Source organism: Chiloscyllium plagiosum, chromosome 36, assembly GCF_004010195.1.
Source record: "Chiloscyllium plagiosum isolate BGI_BamShark_2017 chromosome 36, ASM401019v2, whole genome shotgun sequence".
Lineage (NCBI taxonomy): Eukaryota > Metazoa > Chordata > Chondrichthyes > Orectolobiformes > Hemiscylliidae > Chiloscyllium > Chiloscyllium plagiosum.
In genome coordinates, this window is record NC_057745.1 from 32,169,620 (window position 1) to 32,184,867 (window position 15,248).

Below are 15,248 nucleotides of genomic sequence, written 5' to 3' on the forward strand. Positions count from 1 at the left end.
GTAGTGATCCAAAGTAAAGACAAGACATGGGAGAAATGTATTAATACTTGAAATGACAAACAGAATATGACAGGAAGGGACAAAAAAATACATAATTAAGAGTAAATCAACAGATAAGGCCAGATGTTACCAAACAATAAGAAGGAAAAAGACTAAAAACTATCAGAATGCACTCAGCATTTGGAGCAATACAAATGAATTGATAATGCAAATAGAAATAACAAAGTATGATCTGATAGCCAGAACAGAGATATAGCTGCAGGAATACAGTTTGGAACTTGAATTTTGTAGGATACGAGATATTTTGGAAGGAGAGGAAACTAGAAAAAAAGAAGAATGGGTGGCTATGTTAAATAATGATAACAATAGCACAATGGACAAAGATGATCGACGTTTGGGAAAGGAGGAGGTAAAAGTGGTTTGAGTCAAGGTGAGAAAAGACAAAGGCAAAAGGTCACTTGTGAGCGTGGTGTATAGGCCCCCTAACAGTAAACCATTCAACACACTGAGTCTGCTCCACAGTGCAGTGAACATGACTGATCTGATAATCCACGATCCACTTCTCTACTATTTCCCCATAACCCTTGATTAAACATCTGTCTCCCTCAGGTTTGAATATACTTAACAATCCAGTCTTAAGTGCCCACTGTGATCAAGAATTCCACAGATTCAAGACCCACAAAGAGAAGAAATTCCTCCTCCTCTGTCTTAAAAATGTGGTCACATTCTGAGATTACAGACACCCAGTCCTGGACTCTCCCACAAGAACAGGAATAGCTTCTCATTATCTATCCTGTCAATCCCCTAAGAATCTTATATGATTGCCTCTCATTCTCCTGAACTCCAAAGAGTCATAGAGCCATAGAGATGTACAGCATGGAAACAGACCCTTCGGTCCAACTTGTCCATGCCGACCAGATATCCCAACTCAATCTAGTCCCACCTGCCAGCATCCGGCCCATATCCCTCCAAACCCTTCCTATTCATATACCCATCCAGATGCCTTTTAAATGTTGCAATTGTACCAGCCTCCACCACATCCTCTGGCAGCTCATTCCATACACGTACCACCCTCTGCGTGAAAAAGTTGCCCCGAAGGTCTCTTTTATATCTTTCCCCTCTCACCCTAAACCTATGTCCTCTAGTTCTGGACTCCCCTGCCCCAGGGAAAAAGACTGTCTATTTATCCTATTCATGCCCCTCATGATTTTATTAACCTCCAACCTACTCAATCTCTCCTCAGAAAATCCAACAACAACAGGATCAACTTACCAACTGGACTGCCTTCAATGTCAGGACATATTTCCTTTGATAAGGGGACCAATACTGTCACAGTATTTTTTTTTAGTTCTATCTGAATGCGTATGTCCATTTCCAGTATAACTTGCTGTCTGGTCAGCCACAGAATGTGCTTTTCTAAGAAATCATGCTGAAAACATTCTGTAAACTCCTGTTCTGGGCTATTTTTACACATCTGATTTTTCTTGTTTGTGTGCAGATTAAAACTGCATATGATTATCACTGTACATTTTGGACAACCTATTATTTCCTCCTTTATAATATGCTGTGTGGTGATGTGAGTTATGCATAATTCACATATTGAAAGCATTCAAGTTCAGTGGGTAATAGGAATTGGCAAATGGAATGTTGCCCATTATTTCAAAGGGAGAGAAGGTGGCAACTGAATTGAACAGGCACTTTCCATATCCATTCGCAACAGAGGATGCAAGTAACATCCTAAAACTTAGCTGCAATACAAGAAATGGAAAAAAACAGAGGAATCCAAGAAAAGTCCAATCACCAAGGAAGTGATAATTAATAAAATGTTAAAAGTGCAGGCTGATAACTCCCTGGGTCCTGATAGACATCATTCAATGGTGTTAAAAGAAATGACTTAAATGAGATAATTGAAGCATTGGCCTTAACCTTCCAAACTTTTCTAGACTCAGAAGGTTCCACTTGATGGAAAAATATTGAATATCACCTCTTTACTCAAAAAAAGAGGAAGACTGAGAGCAGGAAACTACAGGATAGTTAGCTTCAAATCTGCCATAGAGAAGATGTTAATTAAAAAAATTTAAAGATATTAAAGCAGGGCATTTAGAATAGGTCAAGGTAACCAGGCAGAGTCAACATGGTTTTGTGAAAGGGAAATATATTGGGCTTCTTTGAGGTAGCAGGTTAAAAGAGGAATAGCTAACGTATTGTACTTATATTTCCAGAAGGTATTTCACATCAAAAGGCTATAGTGGAAAATAAAAGTTCATGATATAGAGAGTCATGTATTGTCATGGACAGAGGAATGGTTAGCTAACAGAAACCAAAGAGGAGGTGTAATTTTTTTTCCGGTGGGAGATTGCCGAGGGATGTAGGTCTCCTAGTGCATGAATCATAAAAGTGTATACAGGAGCAGGAAATAATTAAAAAGCTAATCATAGAAACAGAAATAGGAGTAGATGCAGTCCATTCAGCCATTCCAGCCTGCTCTGCCATTATTTATAATCAGGGCTGATCTTTCAACTCAATAGCATGCTCCTGCTTTTCCCATCATGTTTGATCCCTTTAGCCCCAAGTGCTTTATCTAATTCCTTAATTAAATCTTATAATTTATTGTGGGAAATTTAACTCAAAAGTAGAGAAGTCATGCTGCAGTTATACCTCGTACCAGTGAGACAACATATGAACACAGTGTACAGTGTTGGTTTCCTCACTTAAGGAAGACGATAAATATATTGGAAGCAGCTCAGGAAGACTCCTACATGCTATGGGCAGGCTGATAAAAGTAGAGTCGATAAGTATGGCACTGGAAAAGCACAGCTGGTAGCGCAGCATTCGAGGAGCAGGAGAGTTGATGTTTCGAGCATAGGCTTTTCATTGATGGGGGTGGGGTTGGGGGGGTGGAAGGGGGCTGTGAGATAAATGGGAGTGGGGATTGGCGCTGAGGGGGAAGGTAGCTGGGAATGCGATAGGTCGATGAAGGTGGAGAGTGATGGTGATAGGTTGGAGTGGAGGGTGGAGTGGATAGATGGGAAGGAAGATGGACTGTTCAAGAGGGCGGTGCTGAGTTGGAGGGTTGGATCTGGGATAGGTGGGAGGAGGGGAGATGAGGAAACTGGTGAAATCGACATTGATTTCATGTGGATCCCCTCTCCCCCCACATTCCTGATGAAGGGCTTATGCTCGAAATGTCGACGCTCCTTCTCCTGAGATGCTGCCTCTTCCAGCGACTCTGATCTCCAGCATCTGGAGTCCTCGCTTTTTTCCTACCAGCTTCTGAGAAAAGGTTAGACATGCAAGGCTTGTAGCCTCTGGAGGTTAGAACAGTGAGAAGTCACTTTGTTGAAACATAAAACACTGAAGAAGCTTGACAGTCTGGTTGTGGAAAGGATAGTTCCACGTGTGAGAGAATCTAGAAGTAGGGGTCAGTTTTATAAGTAAGGGGTCACTAACTTAATGCAGTAAAGAGGTGATTTTTCTTTTCCCTGAAGGTCCCGAGTCTGAGGATCTCTTCTCCAAAGGTGGAGGCAGCAGAGTCTACTTTCAAGGCAGAGGTAGATAGATTCTTACAAATCAAGAAGATTAGGGGTCATCAGGGGTAGGTGGGAATGTGGGGAGTTGAGAATACAATTAGAATAACCGTAATCTTATTGAATGGTGGAGTAGGTTTGAAGGACCAAATGCTTGCCCATAATTCACATATTCCTACAGTTTATAATTAAAATTAAATGTACTTCATTTGACTCCAACTTGGTTTATATAAATGACAAGATATCACAATCAGACAAAGATTGCAATTTACAGTTAATGACAAAATACGATTTTGTGATTTTAAATATAATAAAAATGAAGTGGGAGTCAGAAATGTGCGTGCATGACTTGTACACTGATTATAACTCAGACTTTCAAAGTCTACTCACTGTCACAAACCTGACAGAAAGATTTGAAGCAGTGCTATTAATGAAAGCTTTGTCACTCTGTTTACCTGCCAGCAGCGTCTGCATTCCATAAAAAACGGAAGGCACATTTTACATAAACTGTGGTTAGAAATGACAAGAATGATTTGTGAATGCCCAAACTTCATTCAGTAAAAAGACAGCTGAGGTACATCAAACTTTCAAACACCTCTGGCATTTATGGATAGTGCTCTCTCATTCTTTTTTGAAAATAAATCAGGCTTCTATCAGAGAGATTCCCTTTCTTAGTTCACTGAATGACCCATAAAGTTAAGTGCTGAAGTAATTCTATGATAATGAAATCGATAGCATGGCCATTTAAAAGTAGAGAAAGACCAGCTGCTTCCCAGCACAGGGGACCAGTCCAGACCAGACCAAACCAAAATACTTCTCCTCCTCATCCCTCAATCTTACATACTGATTGTTGGCTTTTACCACCCAACAAGTCCCAACAAGTATGGTTCTCTCTTCGTGTTTTCTGTATGTGGTGGCTCACTATATCACTGGCTATCTGAAAACAGCTGAAATATGTACATTAAATGAGCAAATACATAAATATTCCGAGGAAAGCGGATGGAGGTCAGACACCTGCTCACTGAATAGTGATCATTCTACGTAAGTTTCAAGCTAATACTTTGCTGCTGTGTATTGAATGGCCATTTCACATCTCCTTTCCTGAACCGTAATCCGATTTGCCAGATAACAGAAATGGGAACATAGTGACATGACCAATTTGAACTGCCTGGCTCCCTCTGGGACCTGTTTTCAAACTGGCTGTAAACGGTCAGTATGGGAGTAATGTTTATCGTAGCCATAATGTATTAATCGAAGTCAGTTTCAATGCAGTTCCTGGAGGACATGATGATTGCAGAGTACCAAAATTGCCGATAATTCAACAATAATGGGGACAAAATTAGCAGCCGCATTCAAAACAGCTACAAGCATGGCTGTTGTGGGAAATGGGAATGTTACAAGTAGCGAGGGAAGTGTACTCAAGGTTTTTGTGAAGGCTTACTGTTAGCTTAGTGTAAACACGTTTTAGCCTCCAGCTAAATTGAGTTGCATCAGAAGTGGGAGTGTTGCATATTGATCTGGCTGCCAAAAAAATAAATCATTGAATCACAAAGAGTCATGGCAGAGAATCAATTTATCTATCCTCTCATCCATTACATCAAATCATTTAATCTACGACCATTCTCCAGCTCACTCTCCACACTTTTTAATATTAGTTATTTTCTAACAATAATTTAATTCTCTTTTCTGCTAGGATTAGAAAACAATATTCAACACTCCCAGGCTACCTGCTGCAACAGCATTTTCACACAGCCCTGCCCAAATTCATTCTCCCTTTGGAAATATTCTAGAATCATAACAGTACACCAGCTAGGGCGACACCCATTTTTCATTTCATTTCTGTTAATCATCATTCTTAAATAGATGTATTCATCAACTAAAATACACCAGGCAATGAGGGAGTAAGATTAGGCTACTAGTCCCTTCATGCCTGCTTGACCATTCAAGAAGATCATGACCGATCTAATTTTAATCTCAATTCCACATTCCTGCATATCCTCAATTATTGACATTTACAATTGTGCCAAAAATGCAACAAAACCTCAGATAAGCTTGTTGGTTATGAAGGGTGAAAATAGTTCCAATCTGTTTTCTTTATAATCCAAGCTGACCAGCAGTGGTTTAACTGTTATTGTGTAATAACAGCCTATCTCCAGGCCAGAGCTAAACCTAAAGCATTGATCTCACTACAGCCCAATTCAAGGCAGATGGTGACAGAGTGTTATTGTCACTGGATTGTTAGTCCTAGGTTAATGCTCTGGAACATGGTTCAATTTTCACCACAGCAGCTGATGAAATTTAAATTCAATTAATGAAATCTGGAATTGAAAGCTTTGGCCTCAGTAATGGTGACTATGAAACAATTGATTATGAAGATCCAACTGGTTCAATAATGCTCTGTAAGGAATGAAATCTGTCATCCCTTACCTGTGCTGCCCTACTTGTGACTCCATACCTGTTGAAATACAACCACTGCACTGTGGAAAATACTGCCTTTCAGATGAGTGTGTTAGCAGGCATTTTCAGGAAGATATTTAAAATCTCAAGAAACGATTTTCAAGAGCGCTGATGCTCCAAAATTGTCCCTAAACCAGCATAATTTAAACAGACTAACTGATCATTTACCCCATTGCAGTTCTGAGATTCTGCTGTGAACACATTGGTTAACCACACGTTGTATATTCCAACAGCAAATTAACTTCGAAGTAACTCGATGGATTGTTCCCCCTGAGCTTGTGAAAAGCACAAGGCGAAGCAAATTTTCTTTATTCCCCAAAGCTGTGCCTCGGTTTTGAAGCCCCAGCTATTTCACTCTAACAACTAAAGGGCGGCACGGTGGCACAGTGGTTAGCACTGCTGCCTCACAGCGCCAGAGACCCGGGTTCAATTCTCGCCTCAGGCGACTGACTGTGTGGAGTTTGCACGTTCTCCCAGTGTCTGTGTGGGTTTCCTCCGGGTGCTCCGGTTTCCTCCCACAGTCCAAAAATGTGCAGGTTAGGTGAATTGGCCATGCTAAATTGCCCGTAGTGTTAGGTGCAGGGGTAAATGTAGGGGAATGGGTCTGGGTGGGTTGCGCTTCGGCGGGACTTGTTGGGCCGAAGGGCCTGTTTCCACATTGTAAGTAATCTAATCTAAAGCTGGAATGTGAATGCATTGCTAACTGGAAGGAGTGAGGGCACAGCTAAATAATAACCAAAATACGGAAAATTATTCTTTCAGCTACTTCCAATTTCAAAATAAGAATTGAACATCTCTTCTGACATTGTGTGTCAGAATGCACTTCACATTTTCTTTAACTTATTTTCTGAATAGTGACTCAGAAGTAGGGTGGGAACACCATTTAATATCCAGATCAACTATTGCCAACTTAGATAAACTTGACGATCTTATTTTTCCAACTTGTCCCAGCCTGTATCAGACACAGTGCTAGATTTAGCTCTGACACGCCTAAGCACTCTGTGCCTCAGCACACATGCCATTTTAACACATTCAGTCTGGACTGATACTGAAGTCAGTGATTATACTGTCGTACTACCAGATGAAGCCAGCTGGGTAGACAAGATGCACAATTGTGTGCAATCTTATTGTAATGTATAGCCAAGCAGTGACAAGGATACCAGATGGAATGACCAAGTCACTGACACTGACCATGGTCATGCTAAGCTGGCGATAACATGCTGTGCGCTCTGTACAGTCAATGCTTATGGCTGAGTTTAGACCCATCACGAAGCTCAGGGGCAGTAGGGACTGGGAAAATGGTCAGACCAGCTGAAGTTTGTACAAATTAATCAACAAAATCCCATAAACTGCTATATCCATAATTCTGGCAACTGGCAAACCTTTGTACACTGAGGATTGTTCAAACAGATGAATTGTGAAGCTTAGAAGTTAATGCAATAATAAAGCACAGAGCCTTTCAGTCTGTTGTGCCTCTGTAAATTTATCCTTTTCAAATATTTACTCAACTCCGTTTTGCATGTTAATCCTGAATCTGGTTCCACCAGGCTTTTCTGGATCAGAACAGCTTCTTGTGTAAACACAACTGTACTCAATTTGCCAATGATCTTAAAGCTGTGTTTCTACTGATCCACCTGTCCATGGAAACCTCATACTTGTGAACACATCATTAACCTTCTCTGCGCTATGGAAAAGACCAGTTTTTCTAGTCTCTCGACATATCCAAAGTCCCATGTGACAAGTGGAAATTTAAGCAGAGTCTGGTTAAAATTCCACACCTGAAAATAGTGCCATGCATTTGGTGGACTTGACATTTTGAGGTTTGGTTTTCAGTCTTGATGGGAGTCATAACAGATAAATGATGTGGGTGGGAGGAAGGGAGACCTCCACCTCCCTGACTTGCTGCAACACCATCTCCCTCCCCATTAGCTGTACTTTAATCACAGAATTGTTCCAGCATCGAAGGAGGCCATTCCACCCATTCTATCTGCACTGGTTCATTGAATGACCATCATTACCCAGAGCCAGTCTTCTGCTTTCTCCCATTGTACATAATTTTGATCTAAATAATCATCCAATGCCCCTCTTAAATACCTCAGTTGAATCTGTCTCCATCTCCATCAAATTTCCATACCCCAACCCTTGCTGCAAGAAGATGATCTTTCTCATATTATCCTTACTACTATTGCACATCACTTTAAAACATTATACCATTAAAGTTGCCATATAAATTCATGTTTCTGTGAAATTTCCTTCCATTTCTGCTGATAATCTGGCTTCCTGGAAAAAGCTTATCACAAACCCTGGCTACTGACCCTTCGCTGCACTCCCTCCAAGCCAAGGATACTGTCTTAGAAAAGGGGACAAATACCCCGCACATATACCAGCTGTGGTTACACCAAGGCTCTGTACAAGAATCCGGTGACTGAGTTCCAATGAAGAGTCACCCAACTTGAAACTCTGTTTCCTTTCCACCACCCTGCTCAGTTTCTCCAGCAATTTCTGTTTTAGATTCTTCTCTGGAATCTTGAATTCTCAATCTTCTGCATAAATATTTGTCTGCTGTTCAATCACAACACCTTTAAATTTGAATACCTGATGGCCAGTCCTGTTTCTTCTTGAACCGTGTTGCCATACAGGACAGAGGATTGGTTGGTGCACAGTACACACGACATTGACATCAGCAAACAGGAGGAGCCCTCTTTGATAAAATCACAGACCAGCCAACTGTCACGAGTCAGATTGCAGGAGGACAAGTTTGACTTCAGTACTGAATGGGTGGTATGTCCAGAGAGTTTGGATCTTTTGGCAAAACATCTAGGGTTGATTTATATTTGAGATAGACCTTTACTCAAGTATATATGGAACTACTGGCAATCTGAAAGCAACACCGCTAAGTTAAAATCTCTCACAATAAGCAGATTATCAACTTTTGTTTGATAATGCTCCTACAAAAAGCCATTCATGACAGTAAGGTGGTATACAAATGCAGGTTGCTGCTTTGGGCAGGATCACGAGGCTTTAGCCACAGTGGGAGTTCCATTACTTGCTTGATTATGACAAAGGAGCTATTCTGGACAGTACCCAGATATGGTCTATTGATAGATTATTCAACTGAGGGGAAGGGAACATCACAATCAAACCCAATAAACATGACATCACATTGTGAGTAGGCTGAATAGATTCTCATTGTATATGCTGAGTGCTGTGCTTTGGCTGGGTGGGGCAGAGAGGGGGAAAGTGAATTGGAGAACACACTGTGCCTGTTTGAGAACCTCGGTTATTGTTGAAATGGGAGGAATATAAGTCAGGGCTCTATTCCCACTGGATAAGGCTCCTTCACCCAACTTCCTTCTCTACTCCATTTTGATGGTGTGGACTAAAGCCAATCCATCAGTCCATCTCTTAGCTGAGTCTCGACAGAAGCCAACATTCTAAACCCTGGTGAAATACACCATCTCTGGCTGTGGGTACTGAGACCAATTGCAGCATTGTTACCATCAGCCTGCCCTAGATCAGCTGAAGCAGTTTGGAACCACACTGATCTCAGTTCAACAACACACTGCTCACTCACCAGGTTCTTAGAATTAGTTTTATTTTTCCAGTGAAGTGGTTTGCAAAAATTATTAGCTCATCCACTCCAGCACCACCCTCCTTCGGAAGGGAACTTTAAAGTGGCTTAAACAAAAATTTTGAAACCCAGTCAGGAGCAAGATAACCTTCGGTGGCCCGCAGTTGAGCAGAGGTCTAATCTGCGAGAGGACACTTTCAAAGTTCACTCAATTTGCGTCTGAAACTTCAGATGGGGAAATGAACACAGCGTAACACCACAAAATAAAACTGGAGGGGTCCCCAGGAAACTACCTGTTAAAGTTGATTGGATAGAGGACAATCTGTTCAGGCGTTCTGCCATTCCACCGTAATGTGTAAGCCTGTTCCAGCATGACGACAGGCTGGTACTGTTGATAAGATGCCCCTCGATTTACACCCTGCAGTTTCAGGGGGTGGGCTGGGTATGAATCCTTTGTGATCAGCAGAGACAGGTTCTCTGGGCGCCAGGCCTGAACATATAGCTGAGTGAATTAAAAGAGAAATTGTACTTTAATAAAAACAATAGCATACTTTAAACTTACTTCCCCAACAGCTGACCAGTACAAGCAAGGACACATTTATTGTTCCCTCCTTCCCAGTGTAAAATGCCAAACGGAAAAGGCAGCCTGTCCTACATACGCAATACCAACATCTCAGATGTTCACACTCAAAACAGAGACTGTAAATGTACCCAATTTTAGCCTAGATTGATTTTGTCAGTCATTTGCTGGCAAAAGCAGGCTGGCAACACATGAAAAATCGATGAGTCTTTACATCCTACTGACTGGATGGAGGCCTACCTGTTGTGATCTTTGACTGGGCCCTGAGTCGGCTTCTAGCACTTTATTTATTTAAATATTCACAGCTTAAGACAAATATGATTTTCCTGGATCTATCAGCAAAGTCATTGTCCCACATTCATTATAGTTTTGTCCCTCGTGTGGAGAAGCCTAATCTGCAGGCTGCTCCAAAAATGGTCAAGTCTGTTTTTCTTTATTTTTTGTGTAGTCAGAATAAGCAAGAGATTTTTTTTTTAAATTCATTAATGGGATATGAACCTTTCTGGCTATGCCACTGTTAATTATCCATTCTTAATTGCCGAGATGGCAGATTTCCCTCTCTAAAGGACATTAGTGAAGCAGTTGCTTTTTTAATTAACACTTTACAGTAGATACATGATCACCGCTGGGCCACCTCTTCGTTCCAGATGTTTACTGAATCCAAATTTCACCATCTGCAACAGTCCGATTTGAATCCATGACCTCTCAATATTAGGCTGGGACTTGGGATTAGTAGTGTATTGATATTAATACTATGCCATTGACTTCCCTCAGAATAGTTATACACAAGCCACAAAGAAAAAAACCAGGTGGTCTGCTCATCCTTCTCTCTGTTATGCTATTGCCCTCCCACCCTCACTCCTAACAAACTTCTCTTGCTCACTCTGCAGTCGATGATTGGTTTCTCAGCACTGAAGTCATTGTACTTCTGTCCTTCCATTCCGGTAAGCTGTCTTTGACTGCTCATGTGGCGCTCACTGTTATAGTCCACAATACCAATTAGTGAAGGATAGAACTGCAGCCAATCTTTACACACTTCCTTGAAGACTTTATTTACAGAGACACACACTACATGCGTGCACCTCTTAACTCAACAATCACAGTTTCAGTCTGTGTCTACTTATAGTGAAATAAGTGAATTCCCAGTTAATACTTAGCTTGTACCTCCAATTAGAGACAAGGAACAGAGTTCACCGGCCATGTTCTAATGAGGTGCTACTACCAAAGCAAGTGCTTTGGGATGTCCTGAGGCTGTGAAAGGGGGATATATAAGTATTTCTTTCTTCTCAACGGTTTGACTCACATTGTTGCACAGTGCAAGGCTCACCACTTGCCCATAACCACAGCAAATCAAAGTCAGCCATTAGCAAGACTTGCAAAAATTCAGAAAGATACAAATGTTTGTTTTTCCCAACTGGAAATTTCACCTGGGCATACTTGCCACTGCAGATCACTCCGTTCCACCTGGGCACGCTGAGGCATCCTGGATGGCGAACCAGGTAATTGTCGGCCCTAGCTACAAACGTGTCGGGATATCCTGTCATTGAACCATCCAAATCATGGAATATTGACGTCTGGTCACCATCAAGAGTGTTTGTTCCAAACCACTGTCCTGGTTTTCCAAAGAATACCTCGAGGTTAACCTGTATGGAAGGACAGAAAAAGGAAAGCAGTGGGCACAGGGACACAAAATGAAACTGTTCTCAGTCCAATAACAAGGTAGGCACTTTTTTCTGGAGAAAAGTGCTATGATTAAGTTATGAGGATGAATGCCTTCCCTTGTCCCATTTCTCTACTGATCCCAATGAACTTTGATTTTAGAAGGGAAGGTGTGTATTCTATATGTATATTAGACAAATGCGGCTCAGTATTAAAATGGAGTCAGCCAGGTTCCTCAAGTAACACAAAGAACAACTTTATTGTAAACTAAAGTTACTCAAGTAAAGATATAAAGATTATTAATAAAATGTTTAAACTGTGCAAATATATACAACTACCCTTCTTGAAAACTACTGAATTATATAAACGTAACCCAGAAATCTTCAGAAACAAAAACAAAACTCTGCAGGACATTACATTAAAAATACTTTGACCAAGTAAAAGTTAAATTCATTTAAAAATATTTACAGATTGCCCAAATGCTGGTCTGTTGTCAGAGTCACTTTGTACATAAGCTATTGGAACAGGGATGCCTTCCTAGATCAGTTATGGCTGACAAACTTTTTTTTAACCTGGAGACAGTTGTGGATCCACCTTTTCAAACACTTGGATTGTGACAATTAAGATTTGTCCCAATCCTTTGCTTGATGTGAGAAGACCTTCCTGTGGGTTTTCAACTCTCAAAACTTTGATGACAGGAGTTACAAAGACAGCTTTCTGATGGAGCATTGCTCCGAAAGCTAGTGCTTCCAATTAAACCTGTTGGACTATAACCTGGTGTTGTGTGATTTTTAACTTTGTCCACCCCAGCCCAACACCAGCATCTCCAAATCAAAGAAAAGAGAGGGGCAGGGGGCAGAGGCTATTGCCTAAGACAAGTTACCTCGCTGACTCTGTTCAAACCGAACAGCTTTATTACATTGCAAACTGGAAGTGCTGCAGTCTCGGCGTCTCAAGTCCAGCAGCTTGTGTCCTTCGCAAAATGCAACATCTTATCTGCTGCAGCCAGCTTCCTTGGCTTTGCAAATTATCATCTCCAAAAATCCAAGATTATAGATAAACGATATTCTCAAGTAAAATTGCAGATGACATACATCTCCGCAGACTGGTTCCTCCTCGCTCTGGTTCCCCCAACAGAGAAATTAGTTATCTTTATCTATCTTACAAAATTACTTTATCATATTTAGATCATCACTAAATCTAGTAAAAGACAAGCCAAACTCTTCTCATAATTTAAACTTTTAACCTCCAGATATGAAGGAGTTCAATGCTAATTCCATGAGGTAAGAAAAGCCACGCTACTCCCACGGCCAGTCCCTCCATCCAGTGTTTCCATTTGCCACCCGGAACCTGTTACATTTCTGACACCATCAAATCATTGCCTCAGTCATGTTTCGGATCACGTGAAGCTATTGGCAACTTCTTTCAAATTGTAAGCACCCGTCATTCAGAATCAGGCTAACATGAAATCATGAACAACTGTGTACTTGCAGCTTAATGGAAGCCAGGCTATAATATTGGGCAAATTTTACCATACAATAGTTCTGACACTGAAATATGTTACATAGAACATTGAACAGTACAGCACAAGAACAGGCCCTTCAGCCCACGATGTTGTGCTGAACATGACGCCAAATTAAACTAATCCCTTCTGCCTGCCATATCCCTCCATTCCTTACATATTCATGTGCTTATCCAAAATCCCCAAAAACATCCCTATCATATCTGCCTCCAACTTCACCCCTGACAGTGCATTCCAGAATCCTACCACACTGTGTTGCACCTCATATCACCTTTAAACTTTCTCCCTCTCATCTTAAATGCACATTAGATATTTCAATGCTGGGGAAAACGGTTCTGACTGTCAACCCTATCTATGCATCTCGCAAATTTTATTGACTTTTATCCACTCTTCCCTCTGCCTCCGCTGCTCCAGAGAAAACAAGCTAGTTTTTTTCAGTCTCTCCTTATAGCTCATCCCCTCTACTCCAGGCAGGATCCTGGTAAACCTCTTCTGCACCCTCTCTAAAAACCCCCACATCCTTCCTATAAAGTGCCATACACCTTCCTACACTTTCAGGGAACTATGGAAGTTGTATTGCAACTTCCAACTGACCTTCTGGTCTTCAAGTTAAAATGTAGGCCTTGTATTTAAAAATGACATAGAGGTTAATACATGTTCCAAAGGCTTCATTTTACCAGTTTGACACAATCCTCTCAGAATGGTTTCTGCCAGTGTTTCAAAATATATAACAGATTACTTTGGGACTTACATTCCACTCCAACTTGACTTGAGACACATTGTTTTGGGGACTGATTTGCCAGGAGTTCCTCATAAAAAAGGCAAGTGCGCTGGAGTACCGCTCATGGACAGATATGTAGTTTTTAAATGTGCACTTAGTGATTCGGACCGGACCGTCATAAATCTGGAATCCACGGATAGGGAAAGTTCTGGAAAGCAGAAATCTTACTTAGGTCCAATACATCTAGCAGCTTTAGCTAGTGATCAATCTTTATAAAAAAAAAACACATGTACATATAAAATGTTTTAAAAAGCTAACGTTCATATATTCTACCTGTTTCTTGGCAGCGTTCTGTACTCTCCATGTGCTCCCTTGCCCCAGTATCTGTTCTGTCCTCCATTACAGCCAACATTAATACTTTCACCAACAAAGATTGATTTTGTCACTTCCAAGCTGGACCCCTCATCTGTTGGAAAAGTTCCATCACTATGGAAACAAAAGGACTTCAGTAGTTAACAATCTTTTCTATTATTGGCTTTAATGAAATGGCAGTATCAACTGTAACTTAAAAAAACTCAGTGTTTGTGGAGATTTGTTCTGAGATCACTCTTTGTATGACGGATCTGAAAGCTGAGCTGCCTTGTTAGAAGAGATAACTTCATCTGCAGATATCCCAGAGAAACTGCTAAGGCATCTCCATACAAGTTTGAATGACCCTTGTGTTTTTTTTAAAGAAAAACAATGTTCCTGCTGAAATCTGTGAAGATTCAATTGTGACCAGATTAGTGGTGAGATCAGACAAGTTTATTTTTACAGTACATGGATCCAGTGACACCATGGAGATAAAACATGCTTTTGTCTTAGTGATGATACGGCTGCTTCTCAGTCAGAAGGTGCAGGGTTCTCAGCCTATTCCTGACAGGGTAAAAACAATGACTGCAGATGCTGGAAACCAGATTCTGGATCAGTGGTGCTGGAAGAGCACAGCAATTCAGGCAGCATCCGACGAGCAGCAAAATCGACGTTTCGGGCAAAAGCCCTTCATCAGGAATAAAGGCAGAGAGCCTGAAGCGTGGAGAGATAAGCTAGAGGAGGGTGGGGGTGGGGAGAGATGCTACTCTCTCCCCACCCCCACCCTCCTCTAGCTTATCTCTCCACGATTCAGGCTCTCTGCCTTTATTCCTGATGAAGGGCTTTTGCCCGAAACGTCG

At 41.2% G+C, this 15,248-nt stretch overlaps 2 protein-coding genes across 2 annotated transcripts in view; both read right to left on the reverse strand.

Moving 5' to 3' along the window:
- Nucleotides 1-15,248, reverse strand: part of LOC122540857 (cell migration inducing hyaluronidase 1) — a 289,057-nt gene that overhangs the window by 230,333 nt on the left and 43,476 nt on the right. The window lies entirely within an intron of this gene.
- LOC122541088 (cell surface hyaluronidase-like) overlaps nucleotides 1-15,248 on the reverse strand; it is a 146,242-nt gene that overhangs the window by 46,469 nt on the left and 84,525 nt on the right. The window contains exons 16-19 of the mRNA XM_043677617.1: nucleotides 14,371-14,523; nucleotides 14,068-14,245; nucleotides 11,563-11,778; nucleotides 9,849-10,057 (exon numbers count right to left, since the gene is read on the reverse strand). Of these exons, the coding sequence (XP_043533552.1) occupies nucleotides 9,849-10,057; nucleotides 11,563-11,778; nucleotides 14,068-14,245; nucleotides 14,371-14,523 (756 nt within the window). The remainder of the gene's footprint in view (nucleotides 1-9,848; nucleotides 10,058-11,562; nucleotides 11,779-14,067; nucleotides 14,246-14,370; nucleotides 14,524-15,248) is intronic.